Source organism: Elephas maximus, chromosome 8 (genome assembly GCF_024166365.1).
Source record: "Elephas maximus indicus isolate mEleMax1 chromosome 8, mEleMax1 primary haplotype, whole genome shotgun sequence".
In the NCBI taxonomy this organism is placed as follows: Eukaryota; Metazoa; Chordata; class Mammalia; order Proboscidea; family Elephantidae; genus Elephas; species Elephas maximus.
In genome coordinates this window covers 116,376,071-116,391,420 of record NC_064826.1, presented here as the reverse complement: position 1 = coordinate 116,391,420, position 15,350 = coordinate 116,376,071, and the positions used below count along the sequence as shown (strand labels likewise).

The window sequence follows — 15,350 nt, the reverse complement described above, 5'->3', positions numbered from 1 at the left end:
TCTGGAGGCATGCTCAGCACGTCTTGATTCTCTTGGGCCTGCACATGCAGAAGCTGAGTAATGGCTCTTTTCCCCTTTATACTTGGAACTGGCATTTCAATCTGCAAACATGGAGTTTCTGTGGGTACAGGCGCTTATTCTACCTTTGGTAGGAGAGCCTCAGACTCTATGTTGTCTATGAAGAGACAAACTCAATTTGAAAAGGTATGAAAGATATAACAAAATGATCATTAGAAACAAAGATTCCAAGTATTGATCGATTAAAAAAAAAAAAAATCTACATAAGAAGTTGAAGGACTGATATGCAAACCATTCTGAAAGAGCTGCAAAATCCAGCAGAGAGAGTTCATACCTGATGAGGTGTAGCCTTGGAAAATAGCCTGTCTAATGAGGGACTTGGGCCAGTCAACCATCAGTGAGGGCATAGCACTACCCGTGGAGTGGAATGGACCAACCAAGTTATCCCCATCACTGGGGCTTTTGTCATCACTTCCACTTGGTTCTGATCCAAGAAAGTTCATATTGTTCCCTGAGAAGATAAATCAAGCCAGTGGATGACAAAGAAAAAAATTCATAATAATCTTAAATCATTAATAATTTAAAAACCATATTAATAACTATTTCTACTATTGCTGGATATCACATATCTAAAATAATATCTTTAGAAATTAATCATATTCAAGAGATGTACTTTGTTAATCATAAAATTAGTAGTAAAATTGAATATTCTTTTCTTCATTCATTCAGTTATTCAACAATTATTTACTATGGTCTACTAATCCCTAAGTTCTATTCTAGAACCTGGAGTTACAGCAGTGAGCCACATCAACCGAGTCCCTGCTATCTCAAATTTACTAGACGGGGAGTCAGAAAAATAAGCAAAAAAATAGTTATAAATAATATGAAGTCAGGTTATGGTAAGTGCCATGAAGAATAAAGCAGGGTATACATGTACAGAGTGACAGGACTGTAAGCGGGGTGGTCAGGGAGGCCCTCTCTGAGGACAGCTTCTGAGCAGAGACTTGAATGAGCTATTTGAAGATCTAAAGGAAGAAGGTTTCAGGTCGGGTAAAAAGAAAATGGCATGGGAATGATCTTTTATTTTGTGGCTAGGAGTGTGAATCAGGGGAAGATGGTGGTAAATGAGCTTGGAGAAAAGGCTATCACCCTGGGTGTTTACCCTAAGTGTAAAGGAAAGCCCTTGGAGGACTGGCGCAGGAGACTGACAATCTGCTTGAGCTCCAAAAATGATTCTGGCTGTCATGTGGTTAAATGGCTGTAGGGATTACAAGAAAAGATAGAGGGAGGCTTCCCAGAGAGGTGGTCACTGAATCAGACCTCAAGGAAGGAAGCTCACCAGGCAGAGAAGTCGGAGAATGTGAAGGAGGTGTTCTCCTCAGAGGAACCTGTGAACTAAGTCACGGAAGAGGGCATGTGCCCACCTTTGTGTTTTTGAAGCACAGGGTGTAGGAAGTGCAGAAGTAGATGAGCTAGGAATATAGGCCTGGGTCAGACTGTGCCGTGAACAGGACTCTACACTTTTCCCTTTGACTCTGGGGAGCTGTCAGTGGCCTTGAGGGAAGGGAATGTCATATTAGGTCTCAATTTCAGAAAAAAGGGTGAAGAATAGATATGAGTGAAGGAAGAATGGACACAGAGGGCTAAGGAAAGAGGTAGCAACCACAATCATAGTCACCTGGTTGTCTTCCTTTTGAGGGTATTGCTTCTTGTATATCATCATAGTAGGCTTCAAAATCTATGTCAAAGGGCAAAATCATAATGTTTCATTTAAAATCACAGATCCCACTGAAATTGATACTGACTCTCCTGATAGGCCAAAACCTTAATCACTGGTCTATTTCTAGAGCTGTATATTATTTTATAGATTATGAAATACCCTCCAATGCAGTATTTCACTTTGTCATCATAACCACTGGGGGAGGCAGGTGTCATTGTCCCCATGTCCCTAAAGAAGGAGGTAGAGTTCCAAGTAGGTGTGTGGTTTTCTAAAACAGCCCAGCTAACAAGTGAGAGGTTCACATTCCAAACTTTGGACTCCACACCCAGCATTCTATCTTCTGCTTGGCATGTTTTTCACTGTTCTTTTAGAGAACACTTCTCACTCTCTTCTCTTTGAAGGAGAGAAATGGACATAAGAGCATTCTTCTGCAAATGCCATGTTTCTGTCCCCTCAACCCTCCCTTCCAAAGGCCGAGGCATCCACAGAGCTCCCACCTACTAGCTAACTCCGCAGGGAGCCTCAAGTACCCTGGCATTTGCAGGGGGCACAGGGCAAAGAAAGTACTGTTGCCTGAGTGAGGACAGAAATCTTACAGCGTCATTGAGTTTGGGGTATCAAGGGAAAAAGCAGCCAAACTTTCCTCATTGATAATGAACTTTTCTCTCTGCTTTTTAATCACAGAAATAGTTTCAGTCCAACCTAAGAACCAATGACCGATGATAAACTGAACCAACTGATTATTAGGGAAGGAGAGAGGGATGAGGAAACTAATATTTATTCAACACTTACTATAGCCCAGATACTATACATACGAGATCTCACTTTATTCTCAGAAGCCAGTGAGGTAGGCACCAATATTTTCCCAGCTTAGAGATGAGGAAACTGAGACTAGAGTTGCACATGTTAGCAGGTGGTGGTACAAAACTGGTGCTCTCCAATTTAAAAGCCTGTGTTGATGTGGTTTCATACCTAGACCACCATGATCATTGCTTCCAAAAAAGGCTTTAATGCACAGACAAAAGAGAGAACATGCAAAGGAGGTGGTGATTACCAGAGAGGTAGGAGGACAGGTTCTGTGGGCGCAGATTTCCTGATCGCCACTCTCCCTTCCAAAGGCTAGTAACCAAGGATCCCTCTTCCAATAACCCTGGCTCTGGGGACAGTGCTGCTTCCCTGGGAGCATCCTCTTGGCCTGAAGCATCAGCATCAACAGCAAAAACCTGGTAGACACCCACTGTAGGTTTCTTGGAGGGTCTCCTCATGGCTGAGGGGGCAGACTGGCCAATTGTCTTCTGCAGAGGCTCTTGGGAGAATGACATGGTTGTTAAACCTGGGTCTGTTGTGTTGGGCTCCACCAACAGTTGGGTTGACTCTGATAACTTCAAAATGGCACCAAATCTTGAAGAGTCCAGCAGCTCTACAACTCTACACAAAGGGGCTTAAACAAACATGTAACTATATTAAAAACTTGGACCAAAATTTACTTTATTTTATTTTTAGAAGTCTATAAATTGTACAACATGCTCTGTTTTAAGCAAATCTGACATAATTTGAAAATCTACACTTAGAAGATAAATGCAGTAGAGCTATGGTTTCCATCTGGTGGCACGTAGAGTAACATTGGCATGCAAAACGTGTAAGTAGGACCCAGGATTATATAACCATTTTACCTGGGATTTGTTCTCCCTCAATCCCTGTATGACCTGAGAGGGTGGTCTGACAAATCTTATGAACCTCTAGCATCAGAGGTGTATCTAAGATATGGCAAGTAGGACATGTACCCTGGGTACCACTTGCAGGGGGGGAGATACTGAGCAGTTTCTATTAACCTGGTATACCTCAACATCCTTCCCCAAGCATGGTAGACACAGAGGCGCAACAACAGGGGAGTTGAGGGAGAAGGAGCAGAGGGGGGCACTTGCCCCAGGCAAAAGTCCACGGGGATGCCAGACTAGGCGCAGAATGACATTCCGAGGCGCCACAAATATGAAAGGTGTTTGACTGAGGCAGCCAGACAAGAGGGGAGAAGGCATTTCTGCTGACACGTGGTCACTATTAACGTCTATTCATCTTGAAATTGGGGAGGGGACAACTTAGAGATTGCCCTTTGGCGCTTGTTACCCTCACTACGCACCTGCAGGGGTGCAATTTCAATGCTTGCCATAGATGCTATTTTCCATAGATACGCTTCTGCCCGGCATGGATTATTCAGGTGTATTATTCTAGAAACAATCTTAGGCACACAGGATGTCTCCTAATCCCCACTCAACCTACTTGTCAGTAAATGTCTAGTGTAACAATTCTAAAAATTGGTGTTCTTAGAGTTTACAATACAGAATCAATAATGACAACAACAACAAAAAAACATTTCCTTAGACATAAAAATGTCTCAATGAAGGAAGCCTTTAGTTTCTACCATGGGAAAGCCACATATATTATAGTGATATACAAGGAGGGTCAGACACATGTAACTGGGAGCAATCATTCACTTGCTGGAAGTTTAGTCACTGGGTGTATTTCCACTTTAGGTTCCTCTAATACATTTGGTGTGAGCTTTGATATGGGAAAAAATTAAATTCACCTAAAAGAATCTAGGAATCCCTCTCTTGCAAAGAAAGGCACAATTGTACTCTGTGTCTTCACATTCCTTTAACCACTGAGCCCAGCTGTACTCAGAGCTCTGCTTATAGAAGGCTTTGTATGTCCCCACTGAAAGGATCAAAAGTTAAGTTTATAAGGTCAGTGAAGGCACAGAAGGTACGAGCTTTTGTCGAAAGAACTCACCAACCAGCTCAGAAATGAAAGCTCTTTTGTGGGCCATTCAGTGACTCTCCTATTACAAGCATCATTTGGTTTGACTGAATGAGAACTCAACCTAGCTCCTGGTTCAAGCCCAGGTATCACACACCACCAGTGCTGGCAGGTTTTCACACCTTGTTTTCTTTAACCCTACCACCACCCTGTGAAGTACTGTGATCCTCACTTTTCACCCAAGATAAGTGAGTCATAAAGAATTGCTTAAATTAGGGCTGAGCCAGGACTGGGCAGGGTCTTCTGACTCCAGCTTCTTGGCAAGTTTCCTCAAGCACAGCTGTCCTAAAGAGCCAGCAAGGTCATGAAGGGACCACAGCCCCTATAACAGTAAGTCAAAATACTTGTCATTTCAAAGAACCTCCCTATATTCACAAGGCAATAAAACTGTCTAAGTGAATGTTGGATTCAGCCTCCCAAATAGCAAGCAACAAGGGTTAGAAACAGCATGTGATTCACACGTATTTTCTGCTGCTATCACAGCAATCCACAGAAGTATGGCAACAAGAGGAGGTAGGGAAGCACAGTAAGTCAATGCTGACGATCAGAAACACTTCAGAACTAACTGAATTTTGCAAATTTTAAGCAATATCAAAGTAAGCTTGATTTTCTTTTTCCCTCGGTCAACAAAAGAAACAATTTTTACCTTCCGCACTATTCTGTTCTGTTGCATTGACTAAGAAGAGGTCCCAGGAATAAGAGAGATTTTGTATATCACCACAGTCTTCACACACAGCTTGAAGAGAAAGTTCTTCATTCCAGTTAACAAAGTTGTTTTTAAAGTTGACCCGGGAAATGTGGACAAATCTAGAAATGCAAATCAGGTTTGAGATTAAAGGAAAATAACATGAGGGTCCTTTGTCCACATTCACTTACATTCCAGAAACCAAACCCACTGCGGTAGAGTCGTTTCCAACTCATGGTGACCCCATGTGTGACAGAGTAGAAACGCTCCATAAGGTTTTCTTGCCTGTAATCTTTACAGAAGCAGATCGTCAGGGCTTTCTTCCACAGAGCCACTAGGTGGATTAGTAGTTGACCACTTAGCCACTTACATCACCAAGGACCTCATATTACCCACATGTTTATCATGTGAATTCAGTACCTTGAATGTTTACTATGTGAATTCAGTAGCAATACCATGGCCAAGAGGTAGTTGTTCCAACAGAACAAAGGGATACTGCGGGGCTTAAAATCAAGGAAAGGTAAGTGTCAGGGTTGTATCCTCTCACCCTATTCATTCAATCTGTACGCTGAGCAAATAATTCAAGAATCTGGACTATATAAAGAAAAACACAGCATCAGGATTGGAGAAAGGCTTATTAACAACTTGTAATATGCAGATGACACAACATTGCTTGCTGAAAAGTGAAGAGAACTTGAAGAAGATCAAAGATCACAGCCTTCAGTATGGATTACACCTCAATGTAAAGAAAACAAAAATCCTCACAACTGAACCAGAAGAACGAGCAAACCTGTCTTGGAAGAAGTACAGCCAGAATGCTCCTTAGAAGCAAGGATGGTGAGACTTCATCTCACGTACTTCGGGCATGACCAGTACTTAGGTACCTAAGTACATGATCACATACATAGAAAGGACCAGTTCCTGGAAAAGGACATCAAGCAGAGGGTCAGCGAAAAAGAGAAAGACCCTTAACAAGATGGATAACCACAATGACTGCAACAATGGGCTCGAACATAGAAATGATTGTGAGGATGGCGCAGGACTGGGCAGCATGTCATTCTGTTGTACACAGGGCTGCTATGAGTCAGAACCAACTCGACGTCACCTAACAAAAACAACAACCACAGTTGATATTACTGAGCTCTTATGGTGTGGCCAGCCCTGCACCAAGCTCAGCACAGCATAATCTCCTTCAAGACCATAATATCCTTTGAGAAAAATGCACTAATATTCGTGCCCCCTTTGTGGAAGGCACTAAGATTCAGAGAGGCTGTGTGACTTTCTCCAGGCCACACAGAGAGAGGGAGAGAGCCAGGACTGGGCCCTGGTCTGACCCACACCTCAGCCTGTGCTCTGGCTGAGCTCTGACCAACAACAGGTTGCCAGCTCCATGTTTCTCCTCACCTCTGGTCTTGCTTTGACCCATTGGCCAGACTGAGTGCAGTCCTAAGTGGCTGCAGACGCACCCTTACTCAGGCCCTTCTCATCACCATCCACACTGGCCACAGCCATGCTGACCAGATCCAGCAGGGAAAGGCGTTACCATTCCCCTGCCTTGACTGCTCTCCTGTGCCCAGTGCCCCCCTCCCACCCACAAAATCTTGTGTCCATTTCCCTCTGCCTGTGTCACTACGTGGCCTACTAACTACAGTAGTCCGCCCTTACCTGAAGTTCCTCTTTTTGTGGTTTCAGTAACCCACGGCCAACTGTGGTCTGAATATATTAAATGGAAAATTTCAAAAATAAACAATTCATAAGTTTTAAGTTGCTGGCCATTCTGAGTGGCATGGCGAATCTCACACCGCCTGGCTCTGTCCCACCCAGGAGGGTGAATCACTCCTTAGTCCAGTGAATCTACACTGTGTACACTACCTGCCGGTCAGTCACTTAGTAACCGGCTTGGTTATCAGATCACTGTCACGATATCACAGTGCTTGTGTTCAAGTAACCTTTACTTTACTTAATAATTGCTCTATTTTATTATCAGTTATTGTTGTTAACTTCTCACTGTGCCTAATTTATAAATTAAATTTTATCATAGGTATATGTATGTATAGGAAAAAACATAGTATATATAGGGTTTGGTACTATCCTCGGTTTCAGGCATCCACTGGGGGTCTTGGAACGTATATTCCGTGGGTACAGGGGGACTACTGTAGTGTCTTTAGCTAACCCAGCCTTTTCCACACATTGCCTGTTGTGAAATACTAATTCTTCAAGATATCACAATGTGTTTTTGGCATGATTAAACAGATTTCTCTCCTACAGGAATTGTGGAGCCTTTAAAAGGCCATGATCGATAGAGACTGAGTGGGTATGTGGGGTGTAGCTTACTCCTCAGGGCACCAATGACAGGTGGTCTCAAACTCCAGCTTCAGCTCACAGCTCCCAGCACAGGAGACCCTAAAGGGTGCTGCAGAACACAGGAGCTACAAAGGTCCTGGCTTGTCCCACGGGGTGTGTGTGTGTGTGTGTGTGTGTGTGTGTGTGACTGTGTATGTGTGTATACTTTATGTGTGCATGTGGGTAGGAGTGTGTGAGTCTCAGTATGTAGGTGTATGAGTGTGACTGTGTGAGAAGGAATCAGGATGTGGAGTGTGTAAATACATGAGTGTGTGCCTCAGTTTTCCTCCGTGGCACCAAACGCCGCCAGGAGCCGCCCGGACACCTGTGGAGCCAAGCAGCCAGGCAGTTGGTACCTGAGTGTCTGCTCGGAGCGGACGGACAGGAACACCTGCGCTTCGGGGGAGGTCCGGCTGCCGCTGGACACCTTCAGCGTCACCAGGAACTGGTCAAAGCCATCACTGAGATCTGTTGCAGCAAAGGAGATGACTGGTGCAGTTGTGTCCAGTCCACTGGGCATGGGAGCATGGAAGCATGGACACTCAGGGGCCCCAGCAGGAGCACACCTCCAGTGGTACCTGGGTGGGGGGGAGACCGGGGAGAGCATCTAAGTCTGGGGCCACCGCGTCTCATTGGGCGTCTCTCCTGAGGGCCCAAAGGGAAAGCTAGGTTGGGGGGAGATTGTGTATCCCTTATTCTATAAAGTAACAAAGGAGGGAAACTTCAGAAGTGGGCACAGCATGGCAGTGGGGAAGAGTGGGCCTGGCTCCCATCAACTCACATCAGTAGCGTCCCCTAACACCAAACATGTCCTTGCTTCCTGTCTCCATTCACCTCATGGGCGCCCCTTTGCGTTTTGTCAGCCTGTACCACCCCTGTACTTTGAGCTACTGCTCGGCTTCTACCCCTCCTGCTGGTACCTCTGACCCTCCCAGGTAACCCAGCCACTAAAGCACTTCACAAGCCATGGGCATTTAACCCTTCTGACGATCCTATGTGATAGACAGTGGGTGGCATGTGTTATTATTTCAATGTCCAGAATTAAATAAATTTTGGAGAGTCTTGGGGAGTTGCCCAGTCTTGGAGCAAGGAGCCAGGATATGAATGCCAAGAGTCTTGCCTCCAACCTCAAGATAGTGCTGCAAGATCACCATGGATACATTCACGAAAGATATTCACGCCTACTCTGAGTCAAGCAAGAATCCAGCATGTCCCCAGACTTGAGCAGGTCTTAATCTAGCAGGGGTACGATCTGCAACAGCACGTGTAATGTGACAGACGCTGTAATGGAAACAGAAGCGGTTACTGCGCAGCCCCTGGAAGCTCCTGAAGCCTTAATCCACTAAAAAAAATTACACTTCTTTTGGCAGAATTCACACCAACCATTCTTGAATTCCAAAGCCTGCATTTGGAGAAGGAGGAGGATATAGACAAATGTGAGTGCAGGGTAAAGTGGCTGCACAATACCTGTGGTGCTCACCTGAGAGGCGCGCCCGGATTGTCAGGGTCATAGGATTGGGACCCGCTGAGGATGATGGTGGAGGAGGGGGTCTTGGGGATGAAGAGGTGTGTGCCCTCTGAGATCACACTGACAGGTGCCCTGTCTCGAACATCCACCCCCACCGAGTAGTTGCTGTGTACCACGCTGCCTTTGACTTGAACCTGTAACATAAATGACAGGACAGTCACATGGGAGGTTGTTATAGATTGAATTGTGTCCCTTCCCCACCCCCCCAAATATGTGTTAAATTCCTGGCCCTTGTACCTGTGGATGTGATCCTCTTAGAAAGAGTTTTCTTTGTTATGTTAATTAGATCTGACCTGAATACAATGGGTTCTAAATCTAATCACTTCTGAGTTACAGAAGAACAGAATAGACACAGAGACATGCATATATATAGGGGAGGACAGATGCCATGTGAGGATCATCTACTAGCCGAGGAACCAAGGACAGACAAGTGCTACCAAGAAAGACACCACTGACAAGGCCAAGACGTGGATTTGGATTTTTAGCCTCTAAGACTGAGAAAATTCTGTTCTTTAAAGCCACCCACTTGTGGTATATCTGTTACGTCAGCTCTAGGAAACTGAGACAGTAATGAAATAGAATGGGTGCTGGAGCTTGATGTTCCTCTTAGAGGTAGAAACAAAACTGATGAGTCTAAATACTTCACTGGCTTCAATAGCTTCAAGGGCTAAATGGAAAAAGGTCATTTTTCAACCAGCTTTGTGATCCTTGGGAGATAAAGTGGCTGGAGTCAATGAAAGTGCTAGCATTTTCCTAGCTAGGTATGTTTTAATGTACAAAGTTAGGGCTTTCCTAACACCTTAAGTAACAATTTCCATGTGTGCACATATTTTATAGTTTTCAAACTTCTCTTTTGACACTAAATTATGAGTTAGAATCGACTCAACGGCAACAGGATTTTTTTTTTTTTGGTGGATTTTGTGTGGCATACCTTTCTTTAAGCTACTTCTTTGTAAACCTCAAACATATCATGGAATTAAAAAAAACCAAAAGCCAAACCCAGTGCTGTCACGTCGAACATGGAATTTAAGAAATATAAATGAAATTTAAGGTGAATATTTTTAAACTCAGAAACTGTGAAACATATAAAGGTTGCATATATATATGTGTGTGTGCATACATACATATATATATATATATATGTACACATTTGTTTTTAAGTTTAATGCAATTTGTAAAAAACCCAGTGCAATACTCGCTGTTATTTTGATTGGATGTCTCAGTCTTGGTCACTCTTCCTAAGGGTACATGTGGCTCCCTGCTGGTCAGTCTCTGAGTGGGATCCTAAGACAACTGAAGGATTATCTGATCAAAACTGCAATTTTCTACCTCCAATCTCTGCTTCCTCTGAGGCTTCAGTTCAAGGAGCTAGGGACAGTGTTCCAAATCTATATAGGACAGAGGAAGAAAAACAGGGACCTGCCTGTCACAGGTAGCAGTGAAGGACATGAGCCCTGGAAACCTGAGTGTTGACTATAAATGTAACACCTGATGGGTGAGATGAGACAGCAGCAAATATCTGACTCAGATATTGAGTCAGAAGTTCTCCCTGGCCTGGAGACAGACTGGTCAGGAGCCAACTTACGGGTAATGACATAGCTAAAAAGAAAAGGTGCCAAGTGAAGGTGCCATTGAGCATGGAAACTTAGGAATGTTGCTACATTGCTGGGAGGGGGTGCCTGTGACCCAGACTGTCCAGAGCCTGGTAAACATAAGCTCTGTTCTGGGGTGGATACATAAGGCCCTCGTGCATGGTAAGAGTGGTACTGCTGACCATTTCCATGCCCATCTCAGCCCCCTGACTCCAGCTACTTGCACTTTTCCAGAGTCAGTGGACAGAAAGGGAGCACCTGGGCCAGGCTGCCTGTCCATTTCCTTGACTTGCTGGGTTAGAGAGCCCTTGGCTGTGACTTTACACAGCATGACCCAATCCCTGTAGCAATGGTGGTTTCTTCCTAAAATGATGATCTTCTTTATGGACCTGCAAAGCTGAGGCAGATCCTTGGCAGAGGAATTCCAGTGGAATGGCTCTTTGGGAGTCTGGCCAGATAGGCTCTGTAGGGAAAGCCCCTTCGGCATTCTCGCTTCAACCATAACATCAGAAGTTCAGGCTGATGGATGGAGGAAGGCTCACTAATGATCTCAGAGGACTTCTTCTTCCAGATCACTTCAATATGGTTTACAGCTACCATCCCAAGAGTCTGCTTCCAGGAAACCTCCATGCAGGCTGAATCAGGAACCAGTGATTTTGTAGAATATAATAAATGCAAGGTATTTTCACTATTTTGAAATTAATTTAAGTAAAACTGGTGAAAAGAATCCTTCTGATGTTTATTATACTATACATGTTGTTTTTGTTGTTGGTCGCCGTCGAGTCAATTCTGACTTTTGGTGACCCCATGTGTACAAACCAGAACTGTTGGATAGGGTTTTCAAGGCTGTGTCCTTTCAGAAGCAGATCACCAAGGCTTTCTTCAAAGCCGTCACTGGGTAGGCTTGAAACGCCAACCTTTGCACTAGTATTGAAATGCTTAACCATTTGCACACCCAGGGACTCCGTTATATTATACATAGATAACTGAGAAAGTGCCTCCTTTCAAGCTCTTTTCCTTGCTCTTGTCCCCTACAGCTGTCATCTTCCAGGCCTAGGCTGTCTTCCCTTTCTCTTTTCACTCTTCACATCAAGGCGGGAAGCTGACCCCACCGCTCCCCTGCTTCCACTGTTCCTCTGTGTACATAGCTCCCCAACAACCTCCACCAGCTCCCGCCCTTACTTCACTTCTTTGCTAGACACTTTACCTGAAATTTCAAACTAAACTCATTCAATAATGAAAACATGCTCTCACCCCAAGTCTTCTTCCCCATCGTGCCTTCCTTTCTGTTGCCTTCTGAAGGAAACCACCCCCGCCCATTGTTTCCAGCCTCGTTTCCACCACTCACGGCCCACGAAGCCTTGTTGCTCCTGCCTCATCTCATACCTTCTCCCTGCCCTTATGCACCCTCGACCCCATGCTGAAATTTCTTCTCCAGTCTTCAAAGACTTGGCTCAGTAGTCTCTCTTTCATCTGATTTCCCTTGGCGCTTTGCTCATTCACTGTTTGCGTGCTTGTCGTTAGGTGCTATCAAGTCAGTTCCAACTCACAGTGACCCTAGGTACAACAGAACAACACTGCACATTCCTGCACCATCCTCACAATCATTGCTATGTTTGAGGCCATTGTTACAGCCACCTCATCAATCCATCTCATTGAGGGTCTTCCTCTTTTCCACTGACCCTCTACTTTACCAAGCATGATGTCCTTCTCCAGGGACTGGTCCCTTCTGATAACAAGTCCAAAGTATGTGAGACGAAGTCTTGCCATCCTTGCTTCTAAAGAATTTATAGCTTGATGTCACGCAACCACCATCTGTCTGTCAGTGGAGGCTTGTATGTTGCTATGATGCTGTACAAGTTTCAGCAGAACTTCTAGACTAAGATGGACTAGGAAGAAAGGCCTGGTGGTCTGCTCCTGAAAATCAGCCAGTGAAAATCCTATGGATCACAATGGTTCGATCTGCAACTGACTGTGGGGATGACACAAAACGAGGAAGCATTTTCTTCCATTGTGCTTACAACTCCATGACAGCTAATAGCTTAACAATGATAGATTGTTGTATACCATCTAACTCCGCAACCAGGCCGTGAGCTCAAGTGTGCCAAGGCTATGCCTCGTTCATCCTCCCATCTCCACGGTGCCTAGCACACAGCTGGACCCAAACAGGCACTCAGCTTCATTAGGCAAATGAAGAAACACCATCCTTCCTCCACTTACCCAGTCTTCAGATTTTTGTTTGAATTTCCCTTTGGTTACCTACAATTAATCAGTCACCTTGGCAGGTCTGGTGGTATAGTGGTTAAGAACTCAGCTGCTAACCAAAAGGTTGGCAGTTCAAATCCACCAGCCGCTCCTTGGAAACCCTATGGGGTTATAGGTCACTATGAGTAGGAATCAACTTGACGGCAACAGTTTTTTTTTTTGGTGGGGGGGGCCAGGTCAATTGCTCACTCCCCAATCCACAGTATATTTGTCCTGTTCTGCTGTTTATTCCCACTGCTGTTTCAGCCTCCAGTTATTTCTTCGCTTTACTATTAGAACACTCTCCCACCATCCTATACTTCAGTCTGTATCCAACTGTTTCCCAATTAATATTTCCCAAGTGGAGCATGGATTGCGCTCTGAAACCTCTGATTTTTCCCATTACCTGCTTCTAAAACAGTGGTACTCAATGTATAGTCTGTAGCCCTCTGTCATCCAGTGAATCGCTGCTAGACTGGTCCACAATGAGATTACCAGGAAACTCATATCAGAGTTTTACGACATTGCCGCGGCATTTAAGCACTTGGTTGCAAACTTGTTTCTGTGAACCAAGTCTAGGCCAGCCTGGGTGTTGAAGAGCTCCAGCGCTGAGCCATGGGGCCTGAGCTGGTCTTAATGCACAGTGGGACCATATGTCCACCCACAATAAAAAAAATTTTTTTTTAATTCATCCCCTGCAGATAGTTTGGGGGGCACTGGTCTGGTCCCCAGTCTCCTGTCTTCAGCCTGGCCTTCACCACCTGCACAGTCTGATTCCAAAGTCCCTCTCCAGGGTTCCCTCCCTCCCTGTGCTCCAGGCAGATCATAAGCCCTGACCTCCTCCCCGGCCTTCGCCCCAGCTGTCACCTTTCCAAACCCCATCCCGGTGAAAATGCTCTGTCAGGCCTCTCCCCATGAAGCCTACTCTTGCAGCAGTGCCTCTCCCCTCTTCTGAACTCACATATTTTCAGCCACACTGCACTGAGCACCAGCTGAGGCCCATCATGGGGATGCCTATTTGTGGCCCTGCTCTCTGACTAGCGTCCTCTCTTCTGTTCTAAGCAAGGAGCTCTTTAACAACACAGTTAGGTAGTCTTCTTACATCCCCATAACAAGCACAGTGGCTTAGTCCACGTAGGTGTCAAGGAAAGAATTGTTAAATGAATAAGGAGGAATTTTAGAGGCAGTTTGAATCAATTACTTTGACAGCATTTGAACACAATTTGTTCTCTCCAGTGGATTAAGCATTTCTGTGGAAATTATATCTACATTTTTTTTCAAAGCAACCCCCTTTTCTTTGACAGAACATGTTTAGAGTTAAAATGTTGAGCTCTTGCTTACAGACTCATGGAAAGTAATGGTTCCACTGTGCACATAGTACAGTAGATTTAACAACACCAGCTTCCAGTCAGCTCACCGACCTTAGCCACTGCAGTATAGTTTCCATACTCCAGAAAGTAGCTTGGGAGAGTGATGGTTTGTCTGTGGTTGTCAACAGCAGGGGGAAGGGACACGTGGGAGCCGTTAGACTTCATAAAGCTCCAGGTATAAGAAAGGCCTTGGGAAATGTCACAGAGAATGGCAGCTTCAAAAGTCACTCCCAGTCTCACTGGCTGAGACCGCCATACCTAAGTATTAAAAAGAAATGATGCCTCATTAAAATTCCCATTATATCTGATATAATAATAAATTGCTAAAAATTAACTCTCAACTGTAAAACTCCAATTACTGTGAAACCTGGAAATATTTTATGTATTCTAAATTAAATCAAAAAAGAAAAAAAAAAATCAATCCCTAAAAATTAGAAAGAATGTAATCATATTTCAAACAAGTAACCTAGAAAAAAAGAAATACTTCAAGTAACTTTAACGTAGAGTATTTTAAATATATATTCTTAATGGGAATTATTCTATGGATAAAAAGAACTACAAAGAAATCAAAGCTCATTCAGCAGTTTTCTTTCTGGTGGCAATATTTGCATTTTAAGTATTTCAAGTACTTATTAGAAAAAAGGCTAATTATGGTAATGTTTTTAGGAACCCAAATTTTAGTATGAGAGAATACACATACCAAAAAACACATAAATTTTACATAAGTAATGCTTTCTGAATGTGAAACATTAATATGAAATCATGACTTATTTCACTTTATTTTGAATTCATATCTACCAGTACTATACACTGAAAAGCTCAGAAGTAATGACAACCCAGGAACAATGACCACCCTGGTTCCAGATTCCAGGCTCTAAATACCCATCAAAAGGCACAGGGCTCCTTGGAGACATGGCCAATTTCAGACTTGGGGCAGTTGTTGTGCCCAAGAGGAAAGAAGCATTCAAAGACTAATGGAGTCATGGCAGAAAGCCACAGAGCCAGCCTATGGAATGCTCTTTTTTTTTTTTTTTAT

The 15,350-nt window shown here is 44.1% G+C and overlaps 1 protein-coding gene across 1 annotated transcript in view; it reads right to left on the bottom strand.

Annotated features, from left to right (window-relative positions):
- Nucleotides 1-15,350, bottom strand: part of PKD1L1 (polycystin 1 like 1, transient receptor potential channel interacting) — a 193,459-nt gene that overhangs the window by 116,050 nt on the left and 62,059 nt on the right. Inside the window, exons 10-16 of the mRNA XM_049893068.1 lie at nucleotides 14,366-14,572; nucleotides 9,061-9,242; nucleotides 7,937-8,158; nucleotides 5,199-5,359; nucleotides 2,793-3,179; nucleotides 1,697-1,756; nucleotides 353-529 (exon numbers count right to left, since the gene is read on the bottom strand). Of these exons, the coding sequence (XP_049749025.1) occupies nucleotides 353-529; nucleotides 1,697-1,756; nucleotides 2,793-3,179; nucleotides 5,199-5,359; nucleotides 7,937-8,158; nucleotides 9,061-9,242; nucleotides 14,366-14,572 (1,396 nt within the window). The remainder of the gene's footprint in view (nucleotides 1-352; nucleotides 530-1,696; nucleotides 1,757-2,792; nucleotides 3,180-5,198; nucleotides 5,360-7,936; nucleotides 8,159-9,060; nucleotides 9,243-14,365; nucleotides 14,573-15,350) is intronic.